This window comes from Nothobranchius furzeri, chromosome 19 (assembly GCF_043380555.1).
Source record: "Nothobranchius furzeri strain GRZ-AD chromosome 19, NfurGRZ-RIMD1, whole genome shotgun sequence".
Taxonomy (NCBI): Eukaryota; Metazoa; Chordata; class Actinopteri; order Cyprinodontiformes; family Nothobranchiidae; genus Nothobranchius; species Nothobranchius furzeri.
Genome location: NC_091759.1, coordinates 8,346,412 through 8,374,296, shown reverse-complemented (window position 1 = coordinate 8,374,296; position 27,885 = coordinate 8,346,412). Strand labels below are relative to the sequence as shown.

General features: G+C 44.7%; 2 protein-coding genes across 2 annotated transcripts; both read left to right on the top strand.

Annotated features, from left to right (window-relative positions):
- The first annotated feature begins 16,913 nt into the window (after positions 1 to 16,913).
- lye (lymphocyte antigen-6, epidermis) lies at positions 16,914 to 18,713 on the top strand. The gene is made up of 3 exons (XM_015973497.3): positions 16,914 to 17,075; positions 17,741 to 17,851; positions 18,149 to 18,713. Exons 1-3 carry the CDS (start codon positions 17,024 to 17,026, stop codon positions 18,388 to 18,390), a joined length of 405 nt encoding a protein of 134 aa, XP_015828983.3. The 5' UTR covers positions 16,914 to 17,023; the 3' UTR covers positions 18,391 to 18,713.
- Positions 18,714 to 24,279: 5,566 nt separating this feature from the next.
- On the top strand, positions 24,280 to 26,309 carry LOC107394522 (uncharacterized). Its single transcript, XM_015973495.3, has 3 exons — positions 24,280 to 24,455; positions 25,391 to 25,504; positions 25,781 to 26,309. The coding sequence occupies exons 1-3, from the start codon at positions 24,404 to 24,406 to the stop codon at positions 26,023 to 26,025; spliced, it is 411 nt and encodes a 136-aa protein (XP_015828981.3). The 5' UTR covers positions 24,280 to 24,403; the 3' UTR covers positions 26,026 to 26,309.
- Positions 26,310 to 27,885: the final 1,576 nt, after the last annotated feature.

The window sequence follows — 27,885 nt, the reverse complement described above, 5'->3', positions numbered from 1 at the left end:
TAAGGTAGAGACTGCAGAAGAAGCCGGTGTCGGTACAGTATCTGCTCGGGTGCAAGATCGGCTCGGGGTCCTTCGACTGCCGATGACGTCAAATTACGGCAAACCCACTCGGACAAAATACACTACACATCTATACTGTTGGAAAGAATTTAGCAGTTTCGTTATTAAAATAATGATTCTTAAGACGTAAGTTTGTATAATGGTATTTGTAAAATAAAACACTATTTTATTCATAATGTTGAACTCCTCTTTGAGCACATCCCTTGAAGGATCATAGGTATTAGCAACACCTGTGAAATTGTATTTGCAGGAAAGAAGTGTGTCCCGTTTATTTAAGTATTTTGTGTTTAGAGCTTTTGACGTCTTGTCCATGAGTAGTTCAGTTACGCTCATAGCTGCTAGCTAAAACTCTGGAGTTAAAAGTTTTCTGGCTTTACTAAAATACCTGTCTGTACTTATTTGATTGATGGTATTTTTACTTTCTATTAGACTCCAAATGTAATCATTTGGCACGCTTCTAATTCATTATTTGCAATAATGTCATCGGCGATATTAGCATTAGCATTCCTATGGGTTTTTCCATGTATATTAGCATTGCGCTAACCACTCGCTGCCAAATTGCAGCCTTTGAGATTAGAAAATCTCCTGGCTTTACTAAAATATCTGTCTGTACTTATTTGATTGATGGTATTTTTACTTTCTATTAGACTCCAAATGTAATCATTTGGCACGTTTCTAATTCATAATTTGTAATAATGTAATCGGCGATATTAGCATTAGCATTCCTATGGGTTTTTCCATGTATATTAGCATTGCGCTAACCACTCGCTGCCAAATTGCAGCCTTTGAGATTAGAAAATCTCCTTTTGTCACATCGCAATTTAATTGCACATGCAGTTAATCGTTCAGCCCTAATATACATGCAGCTCTATGCTAAAAGTGTATTTTCAAAGAGGTAATGATGGATTTTTTTGTAAAAGTTGTCCATTTTTCCAATAGAAAGATTTGCCTGGACCAACGTAACTTGATAACAACGTAACGTGATTACGTAACTCCCGTAAGGTTCATGTTCAGCCAATCAACTACTTAGACGTCATCGGCAGTCGACGGACCCCGAGCCGATCTTGCACCCGAGCAGATCCTGTACCGACACCGGCTGCTGAAGGGCTTCTTCTTCCGTGGTCGAGGCTCAGGCAGGCTGTATACAAACTACTGCCAGCTGCTCCCTCTCTGTTGGATTTTGGTACTGCATGTTACTTCCGCGATTTAGATCCGGGGCTTTTCATGAAACATCCGGGGCTTCAGCCCAAGTAGCCGGGCCTAACGCCGCCCCTGCTGCTGAACAAAACTTTTTTTTTTATAAATGACCTAATTTTAGATACTCACCTTAAATGTGTATTTTTGACAGAAACATGGTTGAGTTCAGATGCTCCTGCTGTTCTCACAGAGGCCTCCCCACCAAACTTTAATTTTACTTATTCAATAAGAAATGGAAAAAAGGGAGGCGGAACTGCTTTTATAAGCTCATCGTCACTTTCCGCAAAACTTGTTTTATTTGACAACTTTACCACTTTTGACTACAGTGCAGCCATTTTTAGCGATCTTCAGATGTTATGTGTTACTGTTTATAGGCCTCCGAGGCACAGTGCACTTTTTATACAGGAATTTTCCGAGTTTTATCAATTCTGCACAACTCTTTTGATAGTATTATTTTAGCTGGTGATTTTAATTTACACATAGATGACCCTGCAGACCCTTTTACCACTGAATTTTTGAACATTTTGCGTTATATGGATTTTACACAACATGTTGCACAACCAACCCACGACAGGGGACACACCCTGGACTTGGTCATCACGTATGGTCTGTCCACCGGTGTGCCCTCTGTCCTGGATTTAGTGATCTCAGATCATTTCTGTGTGTTTTTTAAAATCACCAGCATAATTCAGCAGGAGACCTCTGTGAGAACTGTAATGAAACGCCATCTAAACCCTGAAGTGGCTGCTGGTTTTCTGGAAACTTTTAAAAAGATCACTCCTATTAATTTAAATGCCCCCTGGGATTTTATCTTCAATGATTTTAACAGAAGACTTAAATCTACTCTGGATTTGCTCGCTCCACCTAAAATTAAAAAGCTACAGCCAAAACCGGCTTCCCCTTGGAACAATGAAAACTTAAAAATGTTGAAAAGATCTTGCAGGGCGGCGGAGAGAAAATGGAGGAAATATAAGAACACAATTAATGAACAAACATACACTGAATTATTAAAATCATACAACAAAGCAGTTAGAAATTCCAGAAATAATTACTTTTCTAAAATCATCTCTAATTTCCCTCTGGGATTAATAAAGTATTGATGGATTGATTGATTGATTGATTGATTGATTGAACAAAAAAATAATCCCAAAATTCTGTTTTCCACAATTACAAATATTTTGGGTCGTGAATTTAATTCTCTCCAGAAAACCCCCTCGGATGCTCTCTGTGAGGAGTTTGCAGCCCACTTCAGAGGGAAGGTAGACACCATCAGATGTAACATTTTATCCTCCCAATGTCATGCTGCTCCCGATCAATCTGAGAGTTTGTGTCTACGTGAGGAAACACTGGACAGTTTTGTCTTGGTTGAAGCTGAGATCATTGATAAAGTTTTCTCCTGGGTGAGGCCCACCACATGTGTTCTGGACCCTAAGGTTTTTTAAACAATTTATGACTCTTTTAGAGATGAGATTTTAACTTTGATGAACTGTTCGCTTCAGACGGGGGCCTTTCCTGTTGCTTTTAAACGGGTGGTGGTCAGACCCCTGTTGAAGAAGAGCAATTTAGATTTTAATGACTTTAACAATTTTTGACCGGTATCCAACTTACCATTTTTAAGCAAAATTTTAGAGAAGCTTGTTTTAATACAACTTAATGATTCCATCAACCACCAACATGTCCTAGAGAAATTTCAGTCTGGTTTTAGGGTGAACCAGCTGACTAACCAGGGAGCAGCTGATTAACATTGGGAAGGCTGAAATAATACCTCAACTGAAGCTACAAATCCCAAATGAGCTAAAACGCAAGAAGTGTGGGTGCAGAGCGGGAGCAAAACGGAGACAGAGAAAGAGGAAATTCAAACCATCTCTTCCATCGATCATAATGGGCAATGTGAGATCATTGGCCAACAAGATGGATGAACTCTAAGCCCTTTCAAGGACTCAGCCAGAGTATCTGCAGTGTAGTGTTATGTGTTTCAGTGAGACGTGGCTGCAGGACCATATCCCCGATTCCAGCGTCTCTTTGCCAGGATTCCTGACTGTACAAGCAGACAGAGATCTGAAGAGGAGCGGGAAAAGAAAAGGAGGTGGAGTGGCAGTGCTTGTCAGCAACAGATGGTGCCACCCATGTCATGTTTAAGTGAAATGTCGTCTCTGCAGCCCAGGTGTTGAACTCTTGGCAGTAAGTTGTCGCCCATATTATTTGCCAAGAGAGTTCACCAGTGTTGTCTTGGCAACCGTTTATATTCCTCCTTCAGCCATTGCTGAGAATGCATGTGATGCCATCAGTTCTGTTGTCGGTAAGCTACAAACCCAGCACCCCAATGCATTTGTGGCTATATCTGGTGATTTTAATCATGCCTCGCTCTTTGCTACACTTCCAACATTTAAACAGTTTGTCAGCTGCTCCACCAGAGAAAACAAGACATTGGATTTGTGTTATGCAAATGTAAATAATGCATACATGTCAAAAACAAGACCTCCTCTGGGACAATCAGATCACAATCTTGTTTTTCTCTGCTCAGAATACAAACCACTTGTTCAGAGGCAACCTGTGACAAGAAGAACTGTGAGAAAATGGTCACAGGACACTGAAGAAGCCCTGCAGAGTTGTTTTGAGACCACAGATTGGATGCCTCTCTGCCAAGGATATGAAGAGGACATCAATGCCATGACTGAATGTGTCACTGAGTATATAAACTTCTGTGTGGACAATATCATACCCACCAGAACATTGAGATGCTTCGCTAATAACAAACCCTGGATCACCAGTGAACTGAAGAATCTGCTAAATGAGAAAAAAGAGCCTTCAAGGAGGGAGACAGGGAATTATTGAGGAGTACACAGAAGCAACTGAAGATCAAGATCAGAGACAGCAAGGAGGCATACAGGAAGAAGCTGGAGAACAAACTACAGCGGAACAATATCAGAGACGTCTGGTCAGGGATGAAGAAGATCACAGGCTTCAAGCAGAGGAAGGATTGCACAGATGGCAGCCTGGACACAGCCAATGAACTGAACAAGTTCTTCAATAGGTTCAGTTCAGGAACAAACCCAGCATCCTCCTCACCTGTCCCCAGCCAATCAGACATCCCATCCTCCTCTGATCCAACATTTTCCTGTCACACGCCAGCTCTTTTGTCCTCTAACGCAGTCATGGACTCTTCTGGTTCTATTAATCTGTCTTCAACCAAGTCAGGAGATGCTGACCTATCTGTCTCTAGAAGTCAGGTGAAGAGGCAGCTGGAGAGACTGAGTAGGAACACGACTGCAGGTCCAGATGGTGTCAGCCCCAGGGTACTGAAGGCCTGTGCAGAGCAGCTCTGTGGGATTCTGCAGCACCTCTTCAACCTCAGCCTGGCCCAGGAGAAGTTTCCAGTCCTGTGGAAGACATCCTGCCTTGTTCCAGTTCCAAAGAAAACTCGCCCATCAGTCAATGACGACTACAGACCGGTTGCCCTGACATCCCACATCATGAAGGTCCTGGAGAAACTCCTGTTGGTCCACCTGAATAAGCAAACTAGAACATATCAGGACCTGCTGCAGTTTGCTTATCGCCATGGAGTTGGAGTTGAAGATGCCATCATCCAGCTGCTTCAACCAATCCACTGTCATCTGGGCAAAGCAGGCAGCACTGTCATGGTCATGTTCTTTGATTTCTCCAGTGCATTTAACACAATCCAGCCTGATATACTTTGCCAGAAACTCCAGAAGACACAGGTGGGGGCCTCAACTATCGCCTGGATTAAAGACTACGTGACAGACCACAGTTTGTGAGGCTGAAGAACTGCACATCAAACCAGGCGATCAGTAACATTGGAGCACCATAGGGGACTGTACTCTCACCATTTCTTTTCACTCTGTACACCTCAGATGTCCAGTACAAATCAGAGACCTGTCATCTACAGAAATACTCAGATGACTCTGCAGTTGTCGGGTGTATCAGAGATGGACAGGAAGCTGAGGACAGAGAGCTGGTGGAGCGCTTTGTGGCACTGTGTGGAAACAATCATCTGACCTTGAATGTGAACAAAACAAAGGAGATGATTTTAGACTTAGGAAGAAACAGGGTGGAGTTAAACACTGTTTCCATCATGGGAGAAGAAGTGGAGGTGGTTGAGGAATGCAAATACCTTAGAGTTCACCCGGACAACAGACTGGACTGGAGAAAGAACAGCGAAGCCGTTTACAAGAAGGGACACAGCAGACTGCACTTCTTGAGGACGCTTAGGTCCTTCAATGTCTGTAGCAAGATGCTGCAGATCTTCTACAAGTCTGTTGTTGAGAGTGTAATCTCTTCAGCCATCATCTGTTGGGGTAGCAGCATCAGAAGCAGGGACCTGAAAAGGCTCAACAGCCTAATAAAAAAGGCTGGTTCTGTTCTGGGGACGACTGTGGAACCACTGGAGGAGATAATGTAAAGAAGGATTCTCCAGAGAATCAAGAAAATTATGGACAACCCTGAGCATTCTCTTCACAAGACTGTCCGACAACGGAAGAGTGTCTTCAGTCAGAGGCTTCTTCAGTTTCGCCGCTGCAACACTGACCGCTACTGGAGATCCTTCCTGCCAACAGCCATTGTAATATACAACAACTCTTTGATGACTTGATTATTATTATTATTCTGAGCTACTACAGCAATCAATTTCCCTCTGGGATTAATAAAGTATTTTTTAATTGAATTGAATTGAAATGAACCACAGCACTGAGACGGCCTTTCTGAAGATTTTAAATGATTTTAGAACAAATTATGATGCCCGGAGGGCAACAGTGTTTGTTCTGCTGGATCTGAGCACTGCCTTTGATACAGTAGACCACACTATTCTTTCAACCCGTTTAAAACAGATCGGCCTCTCTGGTGCTGTTCACAGTTGGTTCACTTCCTACCTCACAGACAGGATTTTTATAGTGAGTTTGGATACCTGTTCCTCTGGGGCCCACAGCATCACATGCGGTGTGCCTCAGGGTTCAAGTCCAGGCCCAGTGTTTTTTAACCTTTATATGCTCCCTCTGGGCAGCGTCATAAGGAGACATGGAGTGAATTTCCACAGTTATGCTGACAATACACAGTTGTACATCTCCGTGTCTCCTGATGACGCACAGCCAATGGAAACACTTTTAAACTGCATTTTAGATATTAAATCATGGATGACTGAAAACTTTCTCCAGCTCAACCAAGGCAACACTGAAGTTTTAGTCATCGGTCCTGAGACCCAGAGAGAGAAACTTTTACCTAAACTACAATCAATGTCTTTTTATCCATAACTACAAGTGAAGAATCTGGGTGTTATTTTCGACTCTGAGCTGACTTTTATCTATCCCCACATTAAAAACATCACAAAAATAGGTTTTTACCATCTCAAGAATATCGCCAGAGTCCGTCCCATTCTTTCTCGGGCCAATACGGAGACGCTAGTGCATGCTTTTATAACCAGTAGAATTGATTACTGCGATGCCCTGCTTTCTGGTCTTCCCAAAAAGAGCATCTCAGGTTTACAACTTTTACAAAACTCAGCAGCACGTGTCCTGATGAAGACCAGGAAGCGGGAGCACATCACTCCGGTTTTAGAATCCCCGTATGTTTCAGGATCGATTTTAAGGTTCTTTTAATAGTTTTTAAGTGTCTTAATGGTCTCGGGCCTTCTTATCTTTCAGAACTGCTTTTACTATATAAACCCTCGCAGTCTCTGCGCTCCTCTGGCAGCCGTCACCTAGTTATCCCTAAAGTTAAGACACACACCCACGGCGAGGCGTCCTTTAAGTATTACGGCCCTCGCCTTTGGAACGGGCTGCCGGAGGACCTCAGGGCTGAAGGGAACGTCTAGGCTTTTAAGAATAGGCTCAAGACCCACCTTTTTAGCCTAGCTTTTAACTGATTAGTATTTATCTAGTCTGTTTAACTGTATCGCTTGTCGTATTTGTTTGTTTATATATATACCTATTCATCTCTTTTACTTAATTTTATTATTTTATTTACATCTTAGTGTTTTTATATGATTATGTTTTATTTTACTATCTTTATAATAAGTTTTTATCAGTTACTTTCTATCCACATTAGCTTTTGTTATTTTACGTGTTGTATATCTTAATCCTCCAGTGTTTCCTCCATGGAGCCCTCTGCCTTGGGGCCGGTGGTCGGCGGCGGCAGCCGGGGCTCTCCTCGGGTAGTGCCCGGGCAGTAGTGGGGGTCTCCGCCCTCCCTCCCTGGGCGTCATGGGCCGGTGTCTTGGCTGCTGCCGTGGATCTGTTGCTGTCGAGGCAAATGGCTCCACTGATGATGTGTCGTCCATTACCTGACCCATCTGAACTCAGCCTATTGTTTACTCTGTTGTTTGTGTGCGTGTGTGTGTGTGTGTGTGTGCGTGTGTGTGCGAGTGTGTGGGTGAGTGTACATTCACCTTGGAAATTGGTTGCGGGAGGGGAAGTGTAATTGCCAATTGTTTTATACTTGGGGAGGGGGGCTGGGATGGGAATATGGGATCTATGGGGCCATTTTAACCTATGAAGCACTTTGAGTTGCATTTTTTTGTATGAAAAGTGCTGTGCAAATAAAGTTGATTTGATTTGATTCTGGAGAGGAGGGTCTGTCGGATTGTTGAAGGAGGAGCAAATGTTGTTTTCATCCTGGCCGTGGAACACTGGACCAGCTCTATACCCTTAGGGGGATCCTGGTGGGTGTGTGGGAATTTGCCCAACCAGTCTACATGTGTTTTTTGGATTTGGAGAAGGCGTTTGGCCGCGTCCCTCTGGGGGCCCTGTGGGGGGTACTCCGGGAGTATGCAGGTCCTCTGATACGGGCTATTAGGTCCCTGTATGATCGGTGTCAGAGCTTGGTACGTATTGCCGGTTGTAAGTCGGGCTCGTTCCCAGTGAGAGTTGGACTTCGCCAAGGCTGCCCTTTGTCACCGATTCTGTTCATAACCTTTATGGACAGGATTTCTAGGCGTAGCCAAGGTGTGGAGGGCATCCATTTTGGTGACCTGAGGATCAGGTTTCTGCTTTTTGCTGATGATGTGGTCCTGTTGGCTTCATCAGAACGTGACCTTCAGCTTTCGCTGGAGCGGTTCGCAGCCAAGTGTGAAGCAGCTGGGATGAGAATCAGCTCCTCTAAATCTGAGACCACGGTCTTGATTCAGAAAAGGGTAGAATGCCTTCTCCGGGTCAGGGATGAGGTCCTCCTGCCCCAAGTGGAGGAGTTTAAGTATCTCGGGGTCTTGTTCACGAGTGAGGGAAAACTGGAGCATGAGGTCGATAGGCGGATTGGTGCTGCATCTGCAGTGATGCGGGCATTGTACCAGTCTGTCGTGGTGAATATAGGAAAAATTATTTCTGATTGGCATAATGAACTGTACTCCTCCTTGAACTGTCACCTTATCGTGGTGGAGGAGTTTGAGTGCCCTAATGATCCTAGGAGCTATGTTGTCTGGGGCACTTAGTGCCCCTGGTAGGGTCTCCCATGACAAATTGGTCTTAGGTGAAGGGTGAGACAAAGAACGGTTCGAAGGATCTTTCATGGCGGTTAAAACGAAGAGTCGGAGTACCCGGCCCGGAGGGTTACCGGGGTCCCACCCTGGAGCCAGGCCTGGGGTTGGGGCCCGTGAGCGAGCGCCTGGTGGCCGGGCTTTCGCCCATGGGGCCCGGCCGGGCCCAGCCCGAACCGGATACATGGGCTCGTCCAACTGTGGACCCACCACCCGCAGGAGGAACATGAAGGGTCCGGTGCAATGTGAATCGGGTGGCAGACCAAGGCGGGAGCCTTGGCGGTCCAATCCCCGGACAAGAAAACTAGTTTTTGGGACATGGAACGTCACCTCGCTGGCGGGGAAGGAGCCGGAGCTTGTGGCAGAGGTTGAGCGGTACCGGCTAGATATAGTCGGACTCACCTCGACACATTGCATTGGCTCTGGAACCCGAGACCTGGAGAGGGGTTGGTCACTCTACTTTGCTGGAGTTGCTCCGGGTGAGAGGCGGAGGGCTGGGGTTGGCTTTTTGTTAGCCCCGAGACTCTCTGCCTGTGTGTTGGGGTTTACCCTGGGGGACAAGAGGGTAGCTTCCTTGCGCCTTCGGGTCAGGGAACGGGTCCTGACTGTTGTTTGTGCTTATGGGCCAAATATCAGTTCAGAGTACCCACCCTTTTTGGAGTCCCTGGGACGAGTGCTAGATAGTGCTCCATCAGGGGACTCCATTGTCCTGCTGGGGGACTTCAATGCTCACGTGGGCAATGACAGCTTGACCTGGAGGGGTGTGATTGGGAGGAACGGCCCACCTGATCAGAACTCGAGCGGTGTTTTGTTATTGGACTTCTGTGCAAGCCGCAGTTTGGCCATAACGAACACCATGTTCGAACATAAGGATGCCCACCGGTACACTTGGTACCAGGGCAGCCTAGGTCACAGGTCGATGATAGATTTTGTAGTCGTATCATCTGACCTGCAGCCGTATGTTTTGGACACCCGAGTGAAGAGAGGGGCGGAGCTGTCAACTGATCACCACCTGGTGGTGAGTTGGATCAGATGGCAAGGGAACATGCCGCGTAGACCTGGCAAACCCAAACGCATAGTGAGGGTCTGCTGGGAACGCCTGGCAGAAGAACCTGTCAAGACGGTCTTCAACTCCCACCTCCGGCAGAGCTTTGACCACGTCCCGAGAGCAGTGGGGGACATTGAGTCCGAGTGGGCCTTGTTCCACTCTGCGATTGTCGAGGCGGCTGTTGCTAGCTGTGGTCGTAAGGTGGCCGGTGCCAGTCGTGGTGGCAACCCCCGTACCCGCTGGTGGACACCAGAGGTTCGGGGAGCCGTCAGGCTGAAGAAGGAGGCCTACAGGGCGTGGCTGGTCTGTGGGTCTCCGGAGGCAGCAGATAGGTACCGGATAGCCAAGCGGGGTGCAGCAGTGGCAGTTGCCGAGGCAAAATCTCGGGCGTGGGAGGAGTTTGGTGAGGCCATGGAGAAAGACTATCGATCGGCTCCAAAGAGGTTCTGGCAAACTGTCCGGCGCCTCAGGAGAGGAAGGCAGCAACTCGCTCACACTGTTTACAGTGGGGATGGGGAGCTGCTGACGTCAACTGAGGCTATAGTCGGACGGTGGAAGGAATACTTTGAGGAGCTCCTCAATCCCACCAATGCGCATTCCGAGGAGGAACCAGAGCTGGGAGGCCTGGGGATGGACTGTCCGATCTCGGGGGCAGAAGTTGCTGAGGTAGTCAAACAACTACACAGCGGCGGAGCCCCGGGGGCGGATGAGGTTCGTCCTGGGTATCTCAAGGCTATGGATGTTGTAGGGCTGTCATGGTTGACACGTCTCTACAACATTGCGTGGTCATCGGGGGCAGTTCCTAGGGAGTGGCAGACCGGGGTGGTGGTCCCCATCTTTAAGAAGGGTGACCTGAGGGTGTGTTCCAACTATAGGGGGATCACACTCCTCAGCCTCCCTGGAAAGGTCTACTCCAAGGTACTGGAGAGGAGGGTCCGATCGATAGTTGAATCTCAGATAGAGGAGGAGCAATGTGGTTTTCGTCCTGGCCGTGGAACTGTGGACCAGCTCTATACCCTTGCAAGGGTGATGGAGGGGGCATGGGAGTTTGCCCAACCAATCCACATGTGCTTTGTGGATTTGGAGAAGGCTTATGACCGTGTCCCCAGGGGCACCCTGTGGGGGACGCTCCAGGAGTATGGGGTGGGTGGCTTTCTGTTAAGGGCCATTCAGTCCCTTTACCAGAGGAGCGTGAGTTTGGTCCGCATAGCCGGTAGTAAGTCGGACCTGTTCCCAGTGAGGGTTGGACTCCGCCAGGGCTGCCCTTTGTCACCGGTTCTGTTCATCACTTTTATGGACAGAATTTCTAGACGCAGCCGTGGTGTGGAGTGTGTCGAGTTTGGTGGCAGGAGAATCTCGTCTCTGCTTTTTGCGGATGATGTGGTCCTCCTAGCTTCATCCAGCTCTGACCTTCAGCTCTTGCTGGGTAGGTTCGCGGCCGAATGTGAAGCGGCTGGGATGAGGATCAGCACCTCCAAATCTGAGACCATGGTTCTCGACCGGAAAAGGGTGGCTTGCCACCTCAGGGTCGGGGGAGAGGTCCTACCTCAAGTGGAGGAGTTTAAGTATCTCGGGGTCTTGTTCACGAGTGAGGGTAGGAGGGATCGGGAGATCGACAGGCGGATTGGTTCGGCGTCTGCAGTGATGCGGACGCTGAGCCGATCTGTCGTGGGGAAGAGGGAGCTGAGCCAGAAAGCCAGGCTCTCGATTTACCGGTCGATCTACGTCCCAATCCTCACCTATGGTCATGAGCTTTGGGTAATGACCGAAAGAACGAGATCGCGGATACAAGCGGCCGAAATGAGTTTCCTCCGTAGGGTGGCCGGGCTCAGCCTTAGAGATAGGGTGAGGAGCTCGGACATTCGGGAGGGACTCGGAGTAGAACCGCTGCTCCTCCGGATTGAAAGGAGCCAGTTGAGGTGGTTTGGGCATCTGGTCAGGATGCCTCCTGGACGCCTCCCCGGGGAGGTGTTTCGGGCATGTCCTGCCGGCAGAAGGCCCCCGGGTCGACCCAGGACACGTTGGAGAGGTTACATCTCCAATCTGGTCCGGGAACGCCTTGGGGTCCTGCCGGAGGAGCTGGTGGAGGTGGCCGGGGAGAGGACGGCCTGGAGCTCCCTAGTTGGGATGCTGCCCCCGCGACCCGGACCCGGATAAGCGGAGGAAGACGAGACGAGACGAGACGAGATAATGAACTGTCCTGAATTGGAATGTTTATTGTGTGAAGTGCCTTGAGATGACTCTTGTCGTGATTTGGCGCTATATAAATAAACTTGAATTGAATTGAATTGAAGAGAGAGCTGAGTCAGAAGGCAAAGCTCTCGATTTACCGGTCGATCTACGTTCCTACTCTCACCAATGGTCATGAGCTTTGGGTAGTGACCGAAAGAACGAGATCGCGGATACAAGCAGCCGAAATGAGTTTTCTCCAAAGAGTGGCTGGGCTCTCCCTTAGAGATAGGGTGTGAAGCTCGGTCATTCGGGAGGGGCTCGGAGTAGACCCGCTGCTCCTCCTCATCGAGAGGAGCCAGTTGAGGCAGCTCGGGCATCTGGTCAGGACGCCTCCTGGACGCCTCCCTGGTGAGGTTTTCCGGGCACGTCCAACCGGGAGGAGACCTAAAGGTAGACCCAGGACACGGTGGAGGGACTATGTCTCTCACCTGGCCAGGGAACGCCTTGGGATTCCCCCGGAGGAGCTGGCCCAAGTGGCTGGGGAGAGGGAAGTCTGGGCCTCTCGACTTAGGCTACTGCCCCCGCGACCCGACTCCGGATAAGCGGATGAAAATGGATGGATGGATGGATGGATGGATGGATGGATGGAAGATCTGTGAGCTGGGTGTGGCCCGGCTGGCAGACTTTACCCAGCATCATATGAATCACCGCTTTCCCCCTTCACATTCATTACGCTAAGACCTTCATCATCTGATCACCTGAGAAACAAGCAGCTTCAGGGCTAAAGAGGAAACATTTTTGTTGTCTTTCAGCTAAAACCAAGAACCCATCCAAAGAGCAGAAATGGGAAAAGTTTCCTTTGCAATCGTTGCAGTTTTTGCATCTTTGGCTCTGGGTAAGAATCATTTCTGCATTTCCTTTTACTTTCTTTTCCTTTTTAAAAATGATTTAAATGTGAGGAAATTAGTGGTTTAGAAAGGTGTTGCATTTTGAACAACATTGACAAAATCTCTGCAAAGCACCTAATGATAAACCTTAAAACTACGGAGGCCCCAAAGGGACAATGGAGATTAATCCTGAGTTCCAAAACAGATTAACGGGTTAAAAACCACACACGTTTCTTGTCTGTTGGCTCCAACACCAACTGCGCTTCAACATAAGCTGCAAGGGTTATGTAAAATAATCTAATCCAAAAACCAGAACTCAGCGTGACCAGCTTCGTTTGCACATATGGGAGCAGTTTGATGCGTGAGTAAATGTCACAGATTGCAACCAATGAATCCCATTTACCATTTTATCTGAGCTCGATGCCAGCTTTGCTACAGTATGAGGCTCCAAACACACCTAAACCAAGTGAAACCTTGCAATCTAGCATGAGTTGGTGGAGCATTCTAAACCAACCCCGATGAGACAGTGTCAGCAACCTGTCACTGTATCCTGATTGGTCGTGTGCCCTGGCTACTTGCCCAATGGGATGTCCCTTTGGCTGATTGGTTAGCATGCATGACTCTCACCTGGGAGTCTGGGGATCGAATCCCACCCGGGTCCTCGTTTCTCCACCTTGCCACACCAACATTGTAAGTAAACAATACAACTTCAGAATCTCATTCAACTAAATTTACTCAGTTTATTTTCATTAGTTAATATCAAAACATCCCACGGGTCCTTGGTGAAACTAAACTTTTGGTCCCAACTCTTGTGTTTGTTTAAGTGGAGTCCCTGGTGTACAACAAGTGCTCCTTCAATGTGTTGAAGCTGCGCGTCCCGTCATCAACTACTGAGAGCTGTAGTTCCAATACCAGCGTCTGCTACAATGAAACATGCTGTAAGTATATAAAATATCTCACAACAGGTTCTTTCATACCTCATGAAGCATTTTGAAAAACACTATATACTGTAGGTAACGGCTGCAGCCAATGTGAAACTCAGAAACTCAACAGCATAGATCAGATAGTTACTCACTTTCTAACCCCGCTGTGTCTTTTAGCAGCGTTCTCTTTCCTCCAAGATAAGCTGACTGTCACCTCCTACGGCTGCAGAGATTCCAACTCAAGCTGCGGTAGTACTGCCGTAGGATCTGCACTGAACTTGGGTTACACAGTCTCAACTGGACGCTGCTCCACAGACAAGTGCTTCACAGTCGGCAGTGCTCCATCTACCAAGATGACCTTCGCCGCTACTATTGTTGGAGCCTTCTTGGCCACCACGTGGGGAAGCATCATGTGATAAAGCTACTAAACAAGCAGCACCTTTAAATAATCACACAACCCATTCAGAATGAACAATGGATTGAATATTTATACTCATTAAGCAGATATTGTAACGTTAACAGAAGCCCAGATCATGAAAGTAGATCAATGGGATGTTGGTGCGAAACATTGAGCTCATAAATCTTTCATGATGTTGCTTTTCTGTATTGTCATATTTTCAATCAAAACATTTATACACCCCTGGAATTTTTTGTGACCTATTTTAACTACATAAAGGACATTTTTGAGCAGAGCTGTTACATTCAGTAGTGTTTTTGTTTACTTAACTAGTAGGATTCCACTGACCGTGGAACCTTTGACCAACTGTCTACGCTTACAAGGGTACACGTGTTTGTGGATCAGGAGAAGATGTGTGACTGTGTCTCCATAGGTGCTTTGTGGGTGGTATAAGGTGGATGGCCCGTTGGAAGGCGCAAAGGAGTGTAGGTCTGGTATTTGTAGCCAGCTGTACGGTGGACCTGTTCCAAGGACAAGAGACCCTGGACCTCACATGAGGAGTCAGATGCAAACTTGGTCAAAGAGGTCCAACAATATTAAAAAGTAGCAGGTCAAAGACGGTAGAGTAAAAACAACTTTGGTTTATGGTGCAAACCAGATTTATCTGAGAAAAACCAGTAATTAATGGCTGTACTTTTCACAAATTGGCACAGAGAGATTCCACATCCAAGAAAACAGTTAACAGAATGCACCCTTCCAGCTAAAATTAAGGCCTTAGCTTAGAGCGGATTCTTGATGCACTCCCACCTCCATTTTGAACTATTTTCCTCCTGAGGCTCTTTTAAAGGTTGTCAGTGACCTCAGGTGTAACCTGATGTAACCTCGACTCAAATAAGCTTTGGGTTTTGGTTCTACTGGATCTAAGTGCAGCTTTTGATACAACAGACCACCATATTTTATTACACAGACTGGTAGGCCTCTCAGCCACTGTTGTCAAAAGGGTTTTCTCCTTTCTCACAGATGGACATTTTTTAAAGACCAAGTTCACAGAGAAACTGAGTTTACTTATTCTTTCTGAAATGTGATCGGTTATTCTGAGTTTAACATGCAGGCTAAACACAAAAATGGTCTACTACCCGTTTCCTGCATTTGCGTCACCCATCTTAGCTAGCAACAAGTTGTTAGCAATTTAGTGTCCCGGAAACAGCAGAGCACTCACACCACAGCAAAACTCCTTCAGGCTTGCATTATTTGAGGAGATCAAAAAATCAATGTTGCAGAGCAAATGGAGTCAGTGGCAGAGACGTGTTGCTGTTAGCCGATCAGAAGCGAGATGTCCAATTATCAGGAAAGAAATCCTGCTGTTTTCTGCTCCCCTCTACTGTGTCCAGTTCCTGAAGGAGCGTCAGAGCTTTTTTCGCCCACTGAGATCAATTTACAAATCAGTCATTTATTTTAGAGACCACTACAAATGTGTTACAAAACAAATGAAACGATTTGCTCCTTAAGAACCCATAAAATCAAATATGGAGTTCCCCAAGGATTACATTTAGGCCCAATACTTTTTAATCTGTACATGTTTCCACTCGGGAACGTCATTAGGAGACAAAGGATTGATATTCACAGATGACCTACAGCTCTACATTGCCATGTCTCCTGATGGCATGTAGTCAGTAAACTTACTTTGAAATTGTATTTTAGATACAAAGTCTTAGATGTCAGTTCTACAGGTCAACCAGAACAGAGCAGAAATTTTATCAATCCTGAAGACAGAAGAGAGCTAATTTTAACCAGGTTACCACACCCTAACCCTTCTGTAAGAAACCTGGGCATCCTGTTGGACTCTGAGATAGATCGTATTACTCTGAACAAACCTCCTGACTCAACCTCTGTTGCTTTTTGGTAACCTTGACCTGCCTTTTGTATTGTGACCCTCCTATGCATCGACTCTGGCCAGTCCCACCAAAGAGGAGAAACAAGACACAAATAACTCGGTTTCTTTTACAAAATACCTTTTAAGCTCGCCTTTTTGTCTGGTGCAATTGTTGTTTCAACTTCTATTGTGTCCAGTTACATTGCTGCTATGTTTAGCAGATTTTCAGACCCTTCTAGCAAGTCTTTCTCAAAAAGGGTACTTGCAACCAAACTTTTTGGGTGATTTTGGAGCCTAACATGAAAGCACTTAATGTTATTATTATTCTAAACGTAAGCAGGTGCTGCCATGGACAATAGGGACTCTTCATACTCTTACTCTGGTTTGTGTGGTCTTACTGATGTTAAACAGAAACGTTTGTACAAACAACCTGTGAGGTGACAATGCCACAAATGACATTCATCTACAGACCAAATCACCTTTTTTTTGGTTTGAATTAAAACATTAGTAAATATTGGCAAGTAATTTTACATTTCTACTAATACCTGACACATATAACACTTAATTTTGGTCATAATAAGCATTTTCAGACTGAATTTTGACGAAAAATGGCCAAAACAGGACAAGATTTTAGACGTGACAAATAGAAGTCAGATGAGAAAGTTAGGTAAGAAGACAATGGGTAAAAGGTTAAGAATGAATGTTTTGTTTAAAGAACTAAGCAAACGTGACTGAATACGTAAAACAACTATTTGAGGAGTGGTTGGTTGGGGTGTGACATAGCTACCAAACCTTATCGTTACCCTGTCCTCCAACTCTCTCCCTTTCACCCCAGAGACACACTATAAATATCTGTTCCCACATTCAGGAGCAACAGTTCAGACACCTGCAGCATCCAGTCACCTGGGAAACAAGCAGCTCCGGGACTTCAGTGGATTTCTTTTTTATCTTTGATCTAAAACCAAGAACCGGACCAACGAGCAGAAATGGGAAAAGTTTTATTCGCTATCGTTGCAGTTCTTGCATCTTTGGTTCTGGGTAAGAATAACTTCAGAATAACTCATTATCAATTTTTTGTTAGAACTGGTCTTAAACAGAACAGTCTGTTTGATTTTATAATTCTCATTTGGGACCAAATTTATGTTTTTTTTATGAAACAAAAAAAAAATCACAATTTTTATGATCTATAAAAAAAGGTCAGGAGAAATACCAAAAAACATCTATTTGTTAAAAAACCTGTTGAAGCAAATTCCTGTCATTTCTTTATTTTCACTTAAATGGATTTTCTGTGAGTTAATAACTAAAATTTCTATAATAAGTAACAAACAGACCATCCTTTCACAATAAAAAATCTAAGTGAAATTGTTCAAAACTGAACCCAAAGCTCTTTGGATACAGGCGTTTGGCCATGTCATATTGGTCTGAGGTGGAGTTAAATAAACATTTGATTGATCCACTGTGCAGGATGTGGTAGTCCACAATGTTTAACGCTAACTGTGCAATGCTGGAAACATTCGGGACAAGTTCAAACGGAGTTCTTGAGTAGAAGATGTCTGGTACCGTTTCAAGTTAACAGGAGCCAAAAATCTGCAAGACATTGTTCGTTTAAAGTAGATCTCCTAAGTCCAGTTCTAGCTTGAGTTCTAACTCTAACCCTAACCCTTTTCTGATCCCAGCTCTGTACTTTTATGTCCCTATTTCAGTGGAGTCCCTGTCCTGCAACCAATGCTCCTTCGGTCTGCTTGGCACCTGTTTAAGTCAAAGCTCTGTGGCCTGCACCACCAACACCAGCACATGCTACACTGGAAAAACCAGTAAGTCCTACTTTATTCCCTAAAAGCCTCTTTCATGAACGGTTTAGGCGTTTGTGTTGATTAGGTATTATAACCTCTGGAGTTAGCTGTCAGTGGAAAATGACTCCTTTACCATCCAATAATGGTAAACGTATTGGGTTGCAAATCAGTTTTTACAGTTTTAGATGTAATTTTTCCAAGTCAACTCGAGGATGAAGGGGAGGAAGAAAAAAGGGAGTGATGTCTAGCAAATGGCACTGTTTTAGGCAAATAAATTAAATACATTTTGAGAAATATCATTTTGTGTTTTTTCCCCAGTTTTCCCATCCCTCTCAAGCTTCCTGGGCTTCAACAATCAGGGGTGTAAGGCTGACAGCACAAACTGTAACACAACCACCCAAGGAACTCTGATGTTCGTCACGTACAACACCACATTTACCTGCTGCAGCACAAACAACTGCAACCCCATCACAATCAGCAGCGCCACGACTGCCAAGATGACCTTCACTGGTGCTGTGAGCGCAGCCATCCTGGCCTCTGTGTTGGGAAGCATCATGTAGCAAAATGGCAAAAGCTTCCTGCAATCGTTTCTGAAAAATTAAGAATTTTATGTTTAAGTAATCAAATTCAGGAAATCTTCAAGTGCAATATTCTACAGACTTACACATTCATCCTCTAAACAGATGTTGTCAAATGAAGTTTTCAGGAAGTCCAAATCATGGAAGTTGATCAATGGGATGTTTCAGGGAAACACTGAGTTCGTAAATCTTTCATGACGACGTTCTTTGTTTATTTTGTCCTTTCAAAATGTATTTATCCTTCTAAATTCATTGTGCATTATTGGACAGACTTAGTTAAAATAAATAAAAATATCTAAATTTTACAGTGTTGTATTACTTTTTTAGGTGAGTGTCAATCCTCCAAAATGAAAAAAAAAAAAATAGAAAACAGCACCTGGGGTCCATTGGTCCCCATTAGGAACATGGGAGGGTCAAAAGAAGAATTCAGCCAAAAAGTTAGCATTTATAATAACAAATAACTGTCTGGCCAGAAAAAAGTTGCCTCCAAATAAAAAGGTCACACTAATATTTTGTTGGACCACCTTTAGCTTTGATTAAAGCACACAGTCGCTGTGTCGTTGTTTTGATAAGCTTCTGGAATGTCACAAGGTTTATTTCCATCCAGGGTTGCATTAATGTTTCACCAAGATCTTGCATTGAAGATGTAGAGTCTGACTGCTGCACAAAAACTTCTCAAGCACATCCCAAAGATTTTCAATGGAGTTAAGGTCTGGACTCTGGTGGCCAATCCATGTGTGAAAGTGATGTCTCATGCTCCCTGAACCACTCTTTCACTATGTGAGCCCGATGAATCCTGGCACAGTCATCTTGGATAATGCCCGTGCCATCAGGGAATATGGAATAACCTGGTCCTTCAGTATATTCAGGTGGTCAGCTGACCTCATTCTTGGAGCACATTCTGTTGCTCAACCTAGACCTGACCAACTGCAGCAACCCCAGATCATGGCACTGCCCCCACAGGCTTGTACAGTAGGCACTAGGCATGACGGGTGCATGGCTTCATCTGCCTCTCTTCTTACCCTGATGCGCCATCTCTCTGGAACAGGGTCCATCTGGACTCATCAAACCAGTCTATAATAATGTGTTGGACCGTTCTTAACCGATTTTTAGTCCTTTCTGGAATCTCCTTAGATCAGGGGTCACCAGCTCTGGTTCTCGAGGTTTACCATTCTGCACATGTTAGCTGTTTCTTTGCTCCTACACACCTGATTGAAATGAATGAGTAATTAATAGGCCTGTACCGATTTAAACATGGTAAAGAGAGGATTGAATTTCTCCATTCAAGTGTGGTGGAGCAGGAAACAAAGAAAACCAGTAGGATGTAGTCCTTAAGGCAGTGGTCCGCAAATGGCGCCACGTCTGGCCCACACACACCCTCTCTTTGTGGCCCCCAAACCCCGCGCGCACCCCCACCCCCGACGGCCAGGAGGTGTAAGATAGATAGAGCTGAGGAAAATAATCAAATAATCAATGCATGAGATGTGGGCATAAACGATTCTGCATCATAGAAGAGTGCCATAATCATTTATGGTGGAATGTAGTTTTGTTATTTTAACGGCGGCACCAGCGCAGCATCCACATCTGTCAGAGCAGGTGTTCTCCACATTTACCGGGTAGGAAACTTTGGTCCACCTTTATGTGGTACTGTAGGGCTGAGCGCTGGACCTGAGACCGAACCCGAACCGAATCAGCCCGATCGGTTCTGTTGGATTTAGGCCGTGACTTATGTTAATTGAGCGTGTTGCCGCTCGCTCAATCAGCGACTGGGAGAGAGAGAGAGAGAGAGAGAGAGAGAGAGAGAGAGAGAGAGAGAGAGAGAGAGAGGATCTAAAGACGCTCCTCCAAACACGCATAATTATTTTCATAATTTCATCATTATTTCTCCTGGAAGCGCTCAGTCAGACCGAGTGCTGTGATGTCGGGAGGTCCGGTCTTGGGGAGGGAGCGAGGTGAGTGACGGCGGCTGCAGCGTAATCATCTGTCTTTTATTTAGGGACACAGAGAAGTTAAAAGGAGAGAGAGATAGAAGATAGAAGTTCTTGTTCCACTTTATTCTTTTGTTTCATGATGATAAACTGATGTCTGAGAAACTAGGAGGAAGCTTTGGTTCATTTTAAGTTACAGGAGATGTTGTTTCCTATCTGCTCCTCCAGAGACAGCACGGACATGAGGGTTACATGGTGAGGGTCCCACAGAACAGGTCAGTGCAGTCACACAGCCGGGCTGGAGGGGGACAGGTGTTGTTCTGCTTTATAATGCAAGCTTGTGTAATATGTGCATTACAGCCAGCAATCCAACCCCCCCACCCCCCCACCCCCCACCCCCCGTCCAGCCCTCTTACTTCTGGGTCTTTTTTGTAAGTGGCCCTCGGCACACGGCGCGTGGCCAGGGCGAGGCCGACGCACTTCTAGGTCTTTTTTGTGAGTGGCCCTCGGACCATTATGATTGAGAACCCCTGGTTTAAGTGGTTAGCAACAGTGTTCAAGACGATGGACCCCTCCATGAGGCTACCACAGCTCAGCAGAACACCATTGTAGCTTCTTCTGGGAGAAAAACACATAGAGAAAAAATTTAAGTTAACAGCTGAAATTGCAGGAAATAATACAGTTAAAGAGCAGATTGTAGAAGAAAGTAGTAGAGTGTGGAAAGTGGTCCGTGTATCCTCCAGCAGTCTAAGCCTATAGCAGCAAAACTACAGAGATAACTCTGGATAACCTAGCCTTTTAGATGGAGGCATGTTGGAGGCAGGGCAAGGGAGAGCCGTCTTTACCGACTGTACACTCCACCTCCCTCTACTCCCCCACTTGTCCAGATCTAGGCTAACATCAGATTTTTGAGATAATTGAGGACCTCTGCCTTAAGGAGTGGAGTTGGTGACACCTGCCTTAGATGTTTTCTCTGCTTGGTGCATGACAATGATCTGACCTCAAACAGGCTAAGATATTTTCCACGACCACCAGAGGTGTCTTTCCACATGGGTGTAATGAGAAGCAACTCATTGCACCAGTTGGGGTTAAATAACGTGTTGCCAGCAGAAAGATAATTGCTGTGCAGTTGTTATCCAATAGGAGGCTCGCACCTGTTAGTTGCTGGGTTCCTTATATAGGAAACATTATTTCTGATTGGCTTAATGAACTGACCTGAATTGGAATGTTTATTATGTGAAGTGCCTTGAGACGACTCTTGTCGTGATTTGGCGCTATATAAATAAAATTGAATTGAATTGAATCCAGGTGGCGACTTTTTGGGCCAGGCAGTGTATTAAATACTTTAACCATAACAGTTCTTCTATTCCTCATCCATTCACTTCAAAATTCCCAATAAACCTCAGTCTAAATGATTGCATCACATTTTTATAATGCTACCAGAAGACATGGAGGATGAAGTTTTACCCAACGACACAGCTGTGACAGAGTAAAGGGTCTATGAACCTGCAACCCTTCAGTCATAGAGCGGGCCCTTAACTCCTCTGCCACCATCACCCTATATATTTAATAGGGATCTGTCACTAAATTCCATGTCAACATGTCACATTAACATGGCTTTCTAAGCAAGAGAAGTCATGGGCCACCCTACATCCAGTTTCTCGGACACACAGCTGCAAAGAGCAAGAAAAGAGAGCTTGTCTCTGCCCACTGTGAAGCAGAAGTGGTGGTTCAAGCAGCACACTGAAAAATCCTGGTCCTCCAACAGACTGTGACCCTCCAGGCTGATGTCAGCCATGACCAACATCCAGACCCTGGAGTTGAACAAGGTCTAGCCCAGGGGTATTCATTTCCGGGCCTGGAAGGCCGATATTCAGCACGTTTTGGTTTTAACTCTGCCTCAACACCTGATTTCAATCAGCAGGTGATTAACAGGCTTCTGCAGAGCCTGTTGAGCTGCTGCACAGGTGATTCAACCACTGAATCTAGTGTGTTGGACCAGAGAAACCACTAAAGCGTGCTGAATACCGGCCCTCGAGGTTCACAATTGAATAGCCCTGGGCTAGCCTGTCAATGTGGTCTGTGACAGTGACTGCTGTGGTTGCATCACTGGTCCAGGGGAAGAACTGGTCAAATTTAGTTGTGTCCACAGAAAAAAATGTTTTCAAAAATTATTTCATGAATTGAATACAAAACAAACTACAAAATTTGCAAAGCTCTGTTTTCAAACATGTTATAAATGTGTTATTAGGGATTTATTTTATAATTGTTTTTAGCATTTGGATGAGTAAAATTTAAAAAACTGGTAGATTTAGAACTCCTCATGAAAAAAAGATCCATGGCTATTATTCAATTATTAGTGCTCTGGAGTCGGCGTTGCAGATTTGCAACAGTTAAAACCTACCTACCTGGTTATTGTTCGTCCTTTTATCGAAACTTATTATGAACCTGAGAAGGTTAAATTCAACCCAGATTGTCATGATCTCAGTTTGATGCACAACCAACCAGATTGAAACCGATCAGTCCCTTTTACTGCTTTAGTACACAGATTAAATCACAGCAGGTTTCTGAGCTTGAGGGCAGCTGTGCCGAGTGAGGCTCCAAACACCTCAAAACCAAATGAGCCCTTATGATTAATAAGTAATTTTTAATTACTATACAGTGATCGTTTATCGCGGTAGATGCGTTCCAGACCTGGCCGCGATAGGTGAAAATCCGCGAAGTAGGGACACCATATTTACAGTACAGTACTATATTGAATTATCGTATGACCACATTCTCTTTTTGTGGGTAAAACTCAAGAAAAAAATTTTTTTACTTGGTTTTTTTTATAGTTTTATTACAAAAAGTGCATTTTATGATGAAAATGATGAAAAAAAACAGGAATTTCTTGATATTTCGCATAGAAAAATACCGCAAATCGGCAAATTTCCCTTGAATAAAGCTCCAAAGAAAAAATCCGCGAAGTTGTGAATCCGCGATAAACGAACCGCGAAGTAGCGAGGGATCACTGTAAGTGCAAATGGAGAGTTGTAAACTAACCCAGTATTACAGGTAAACAAGTCAACTTCAGATTTGTACACAAATACATTTTCAAGAAAGCTCGGTTTGCTTCTGTTATCATGTTTTTTTTCTTAATATCAAAACATCCTGCTGTTCCTTGGCGAATTCCTGTTTGTTTCTAGTGTGCAACAAGTGCTTCTTCAATTCAGCGAAGATGTGCATTGCTTCATCAGTTACAGAGAACTGCAGTTTCAAAGAAAATTATATAGAAACGTCTCCAAACCGGTCTCAAACCTCATGAAACTATGAAGAAAATGCCACTTCACTGGCATATGTGCGTGACCGGATAGTTGAACTACTTGTCTTTGGGAGCTGGAGGGCCTTATAAAGCCTGCGTGCTATTTTAGAACACATACACACACACACACACACACACACACACACACACACACACACACACACACACACACACACACACACACACACACACACACACACACACACACAAAAATAATAATAATAATACAAAACAAAACAAAAAACCACAAAGATATTCTGGTTTAGGTTTCTCAGCTTTGCTCTGCAGACCAGTTCATCCACCAAAATGACCTTCACTGCTCCTGCTGCTTACACCTGCACAGCCAGGCCACCCAGAGGAGTCCACATTTTTTTCTTGACACATTTAAAAAAATGGTGACATAGATGAAATGACACTGTCACCAAACAGATGACAAAAATGAGAAAGATAAGATTGAGTGAAATATTCAGAGAGAAAGAGGGTGGTGTCAAAAGCACAAGCCACCTGCACAGAATGTGTGACACAACTGTTTTAGGAGTGGTTGGTTGGGGTGTGACATAGCCACCAAAGCTCGTCATCACCCCCCCTCCTCAATCCCTCTCCCTTCCATGCCAGAGCCACACTATAAATATCTGTTCTCACCTTTACGAGCATCAGTTCAGACACCTGCAACATCCAGTCACCTGGGAAACAAGCAGCTCCGAGACTTCAGTGGATTTCTTTTATATCTTTGATCTAAAACCGAGAACCGGACCAACGAGCAGAAATGGGAAAAGTTTTATTCGCTATCATTGCAGTTCTTGCATCTTTGGTTCTGGGTGAGAATAACTTATCAAAGCTGATATTTTTATACTTTATTGGCTAAACCTAATGATTTTATTAGAAATGTTCCCAAAACAAACCGCTGTATGTTCACTTTTATTATTAGTATTTTTATACATTATTTCATTTTTTTATCTCTTTTTTTTGTGTTAAAAAGTGGGAAAATCCCAGTTTTATGATTTTGTAAATGTCAGGTGAAATTTTGAGCTACGCTGATTTAACCCTCTCAGGCTCAAAATAAGTTTTGATAAGGACGAACGACTAAGCCCTTCAGCGGTACTTCTGAGTTAAAAAATACTCATGAAATACGTATGTGGAGTAACCAGGTAGGTAGGTTTTAACGTTGCAAATCCGCAACACCTGCCTCCAGAGGGTTAAGGGTGACACAAAACAGGCACTTAACCAAGAAATCAATATGAACCGCGATATTACATCTAATCATTAGTTTGTGTGGAAATGGGTGGAAAATCCCTGAGTGATGCTGATTTTTTTGTCCTCACTGAAACAGATTTGAGGTGTTTTAGATACAAAACTTAAAAATGAGGTTGAATGAGACTGTATTTTATGTCAGTAAAGCTCTCAAACTGTCATTTCACATCAAAATTCTAAGAGAACTTGTTTAAAATCGAACACGAAACTCTTTGGATGGAAGCGTGTCGAATAATTTTGGGTGGAGTAGAAAAAAAAGTTTGATCCACCATGCAGGGTGTGGCAGTCCAGAACGTTCAACGCTAATTGTGCAACGCTGAAAACATTCAGTACAAGTTCAAAGTGACTTACTGTGTAAAAAGTCTCAGAGATCGGAACTATTTCATGCTCTTGAAAGTTTTTCAAGTTAAACTCTAGTTTGAGTTGTTGTATTTTGTTAGTGTAAAATGATGGGAAACCATTTACTGATCACAGCTCTTGTACTTCTATGTCTCCATTTCAGTGGAGTCCCTGTCCTGCAACAAGTGCTCCTTCAGTGTGTTTGGCCTCTGTGTGGGTGCAAGTACGGAGAGCTGCTCTAACAGCACCCGCAACGTCTGTTACACTGGAAAAACAGGTGAGTTGTCTTTTTAATGCTCAAAAGCCTCACATCTCGCCCTTGTGAATGACTAATTTAGTTGTCCATCTTTATTTGGCATTAAAACCTTTCCTGTCTGTGGAAAAAGACTCCTTTACAAACTGAGTGCCATGACAGCAAATTAAATTGCAAATTGGGTATTTCCTATTTTATTTTCACTGGTCTCAGGGAGAACAATCTAATCTAAATGAACTATTTTAAATGCAATACAGCAATAAAGGTGATGATCAACCAAATGCTTTTGTTTCTTCACAGTTTTCCCATCCCTCACAAGCTTCGTGGGCTTCAACAATCAGGGGTGCAAGGACGACAACTCAAACTGTAACCAAACCATCCAAGGAACTCTGATGTTCGTCAACTACACCACCACATTGACCTGCTGCAACACAGACAAGTGCAACCCCACCACGCTCAGCAGCAGCGCAGCAACTGCCAAGATGACCGTCACTGGTGCCGTGGGTGCAGCCATCCTGGCCTCTGTGTTGGGAAGCATCATGTAGCAAAATAACCAAAGCATCCTGGAATCCCTTGGAAAAACAAAGAATTCCGTGTTTATAAAATCAAATTTCCCATCAAAAGAAAAAAGTACGCATACAACTCATCCTATAAACAGATGTTATCAAATGAAGTTTGCAGAAGTTGGGCAATGGGGTGTTTCTGGGAAACATTGAGCTCGTAAATCTTTCATGAGGATTGCTTTGTCCTTTTAAAATGTATTTATCTTTCTAAATTCATTGTACTTAATGGACAAATGCAGCCAAAATAAATAAAAATTTACGTTTTACATTGTGTTGTAGTACTTCTGTTGCCAAACAAGACTTCAAAGCAGAAGAATGACAGAATCATGTTACACACCGTCTTATTTCCTCATATTTGGAGATCTCTTATTCGATTGGCCAACAGCAACGCGACTCTACCACTGACTCCATTTGCTCTGTATTGTTGATGTGTCACAAACACAAGCCTGGAGGAGTTCTACTGTGTTTTGGAGTTGCTAATGCTAACGGTTAGCTTCTAATAGCTCTGCTCTCTTACTGGATGATAAATGAACAGCAGCCTTCTCCGTCGTGAGCCAATATTGGCCACTGGCTTTTCTAACGCGAGTATTTCACCATCTATTTTCTATCACCAGCTGTTGCAGGAAATAGTGGTAGAAGACTGTTTTCCCATTTAGCCTGCATGTTTTGTGTTTTGAAAATGGGTGGAGGCGGGATTCCATCTAATCCAAGCTTCGTGTTTTCATGTAAAAGTGATATCTCACAAAAATGGCTTATATTTAAGAAAAAATGACATCTCAATGGCACCAAAAAACATATTTTATCATATATCGTTGCTCTGGAAGGTGTCTAATAGCATGATGCAGTCCCTATTGTTACAGTAAAAACACTGAACGATGGCCAAAAATGCTTTTTTATAGTGTTAACTGGAAACTCTTATTTGCAACCTTGCATAAATTTGGTTTTGGAAACTCTTCCATAAACTGGTAAAAACATGATGCAGTTCCCCAGCAGCATGTGTTAGAATAAAGGACCAAACGCCAGCTAGCTTCTGACTTTAGAGTGGGGCCAGAGATCAGGTTCTGAGGTGGTTTGTCCTCCGATGGGCGGAGGTCCGGGCTGGGCCTAAGGAGATTGTGTGCCGTTTGTGGTCTTAGAGGGTATATGCAGTGGTGGGGGACCTTGGTGCTTCCTCAGCTGGTAAAAATAGTTCTCTAGGATTAGAGAAAACCTCACAGATCTACATCAAATTGTCATGAGGCTTGGCAGAGGACCGTAAGGATGCCAGAGCCCAGTAGGCGTTAAAAAACAGTAGGCTGAGACGAAGCAGATACGAGGAGCAGGTGAGAGACGTGGTCGAAGACAGGCATGGACCAGATCAAGGTAGGTACAGGACGGGGTCGTGGACAGGCGTAGGTTGTGGAGGCAGGTAGAGTTCTTGGCGAGGGTCAGGCATGAAACGAGGTTGGTAGACGATGATCAGGCAGGATGAAAAGGCTGAAAGATCTACTAGCAGGCATGTTCAATAATATGTCAGAGTGTTGGTGGTTGACTGTGGAATATATAGCTGGTGAGGCAGGTGTGTGGCATGAGCTTGATGAGGGGACCAGGTGTGATGCATGAAGGCTGATGAGGTGGATGGTGGTAGCATGAAGGTCAGGACATGGCAGGATCATGGCAGACCACCAGGCGCAGCGACATCTCAGGGTGGCCCGGGCAGAGGGGGTGTGGGCCAGAAGTTCCTGGAGGGAGAAGACTGGGGGTTGGTAGCCATAAACCGTAAAAAAGGGGGACACACCAGTCGCGGTCGTGGGCAGGGAGTTTATGGCGTGTTCAACTCAGGGTAGATTCTGGGACCAGATT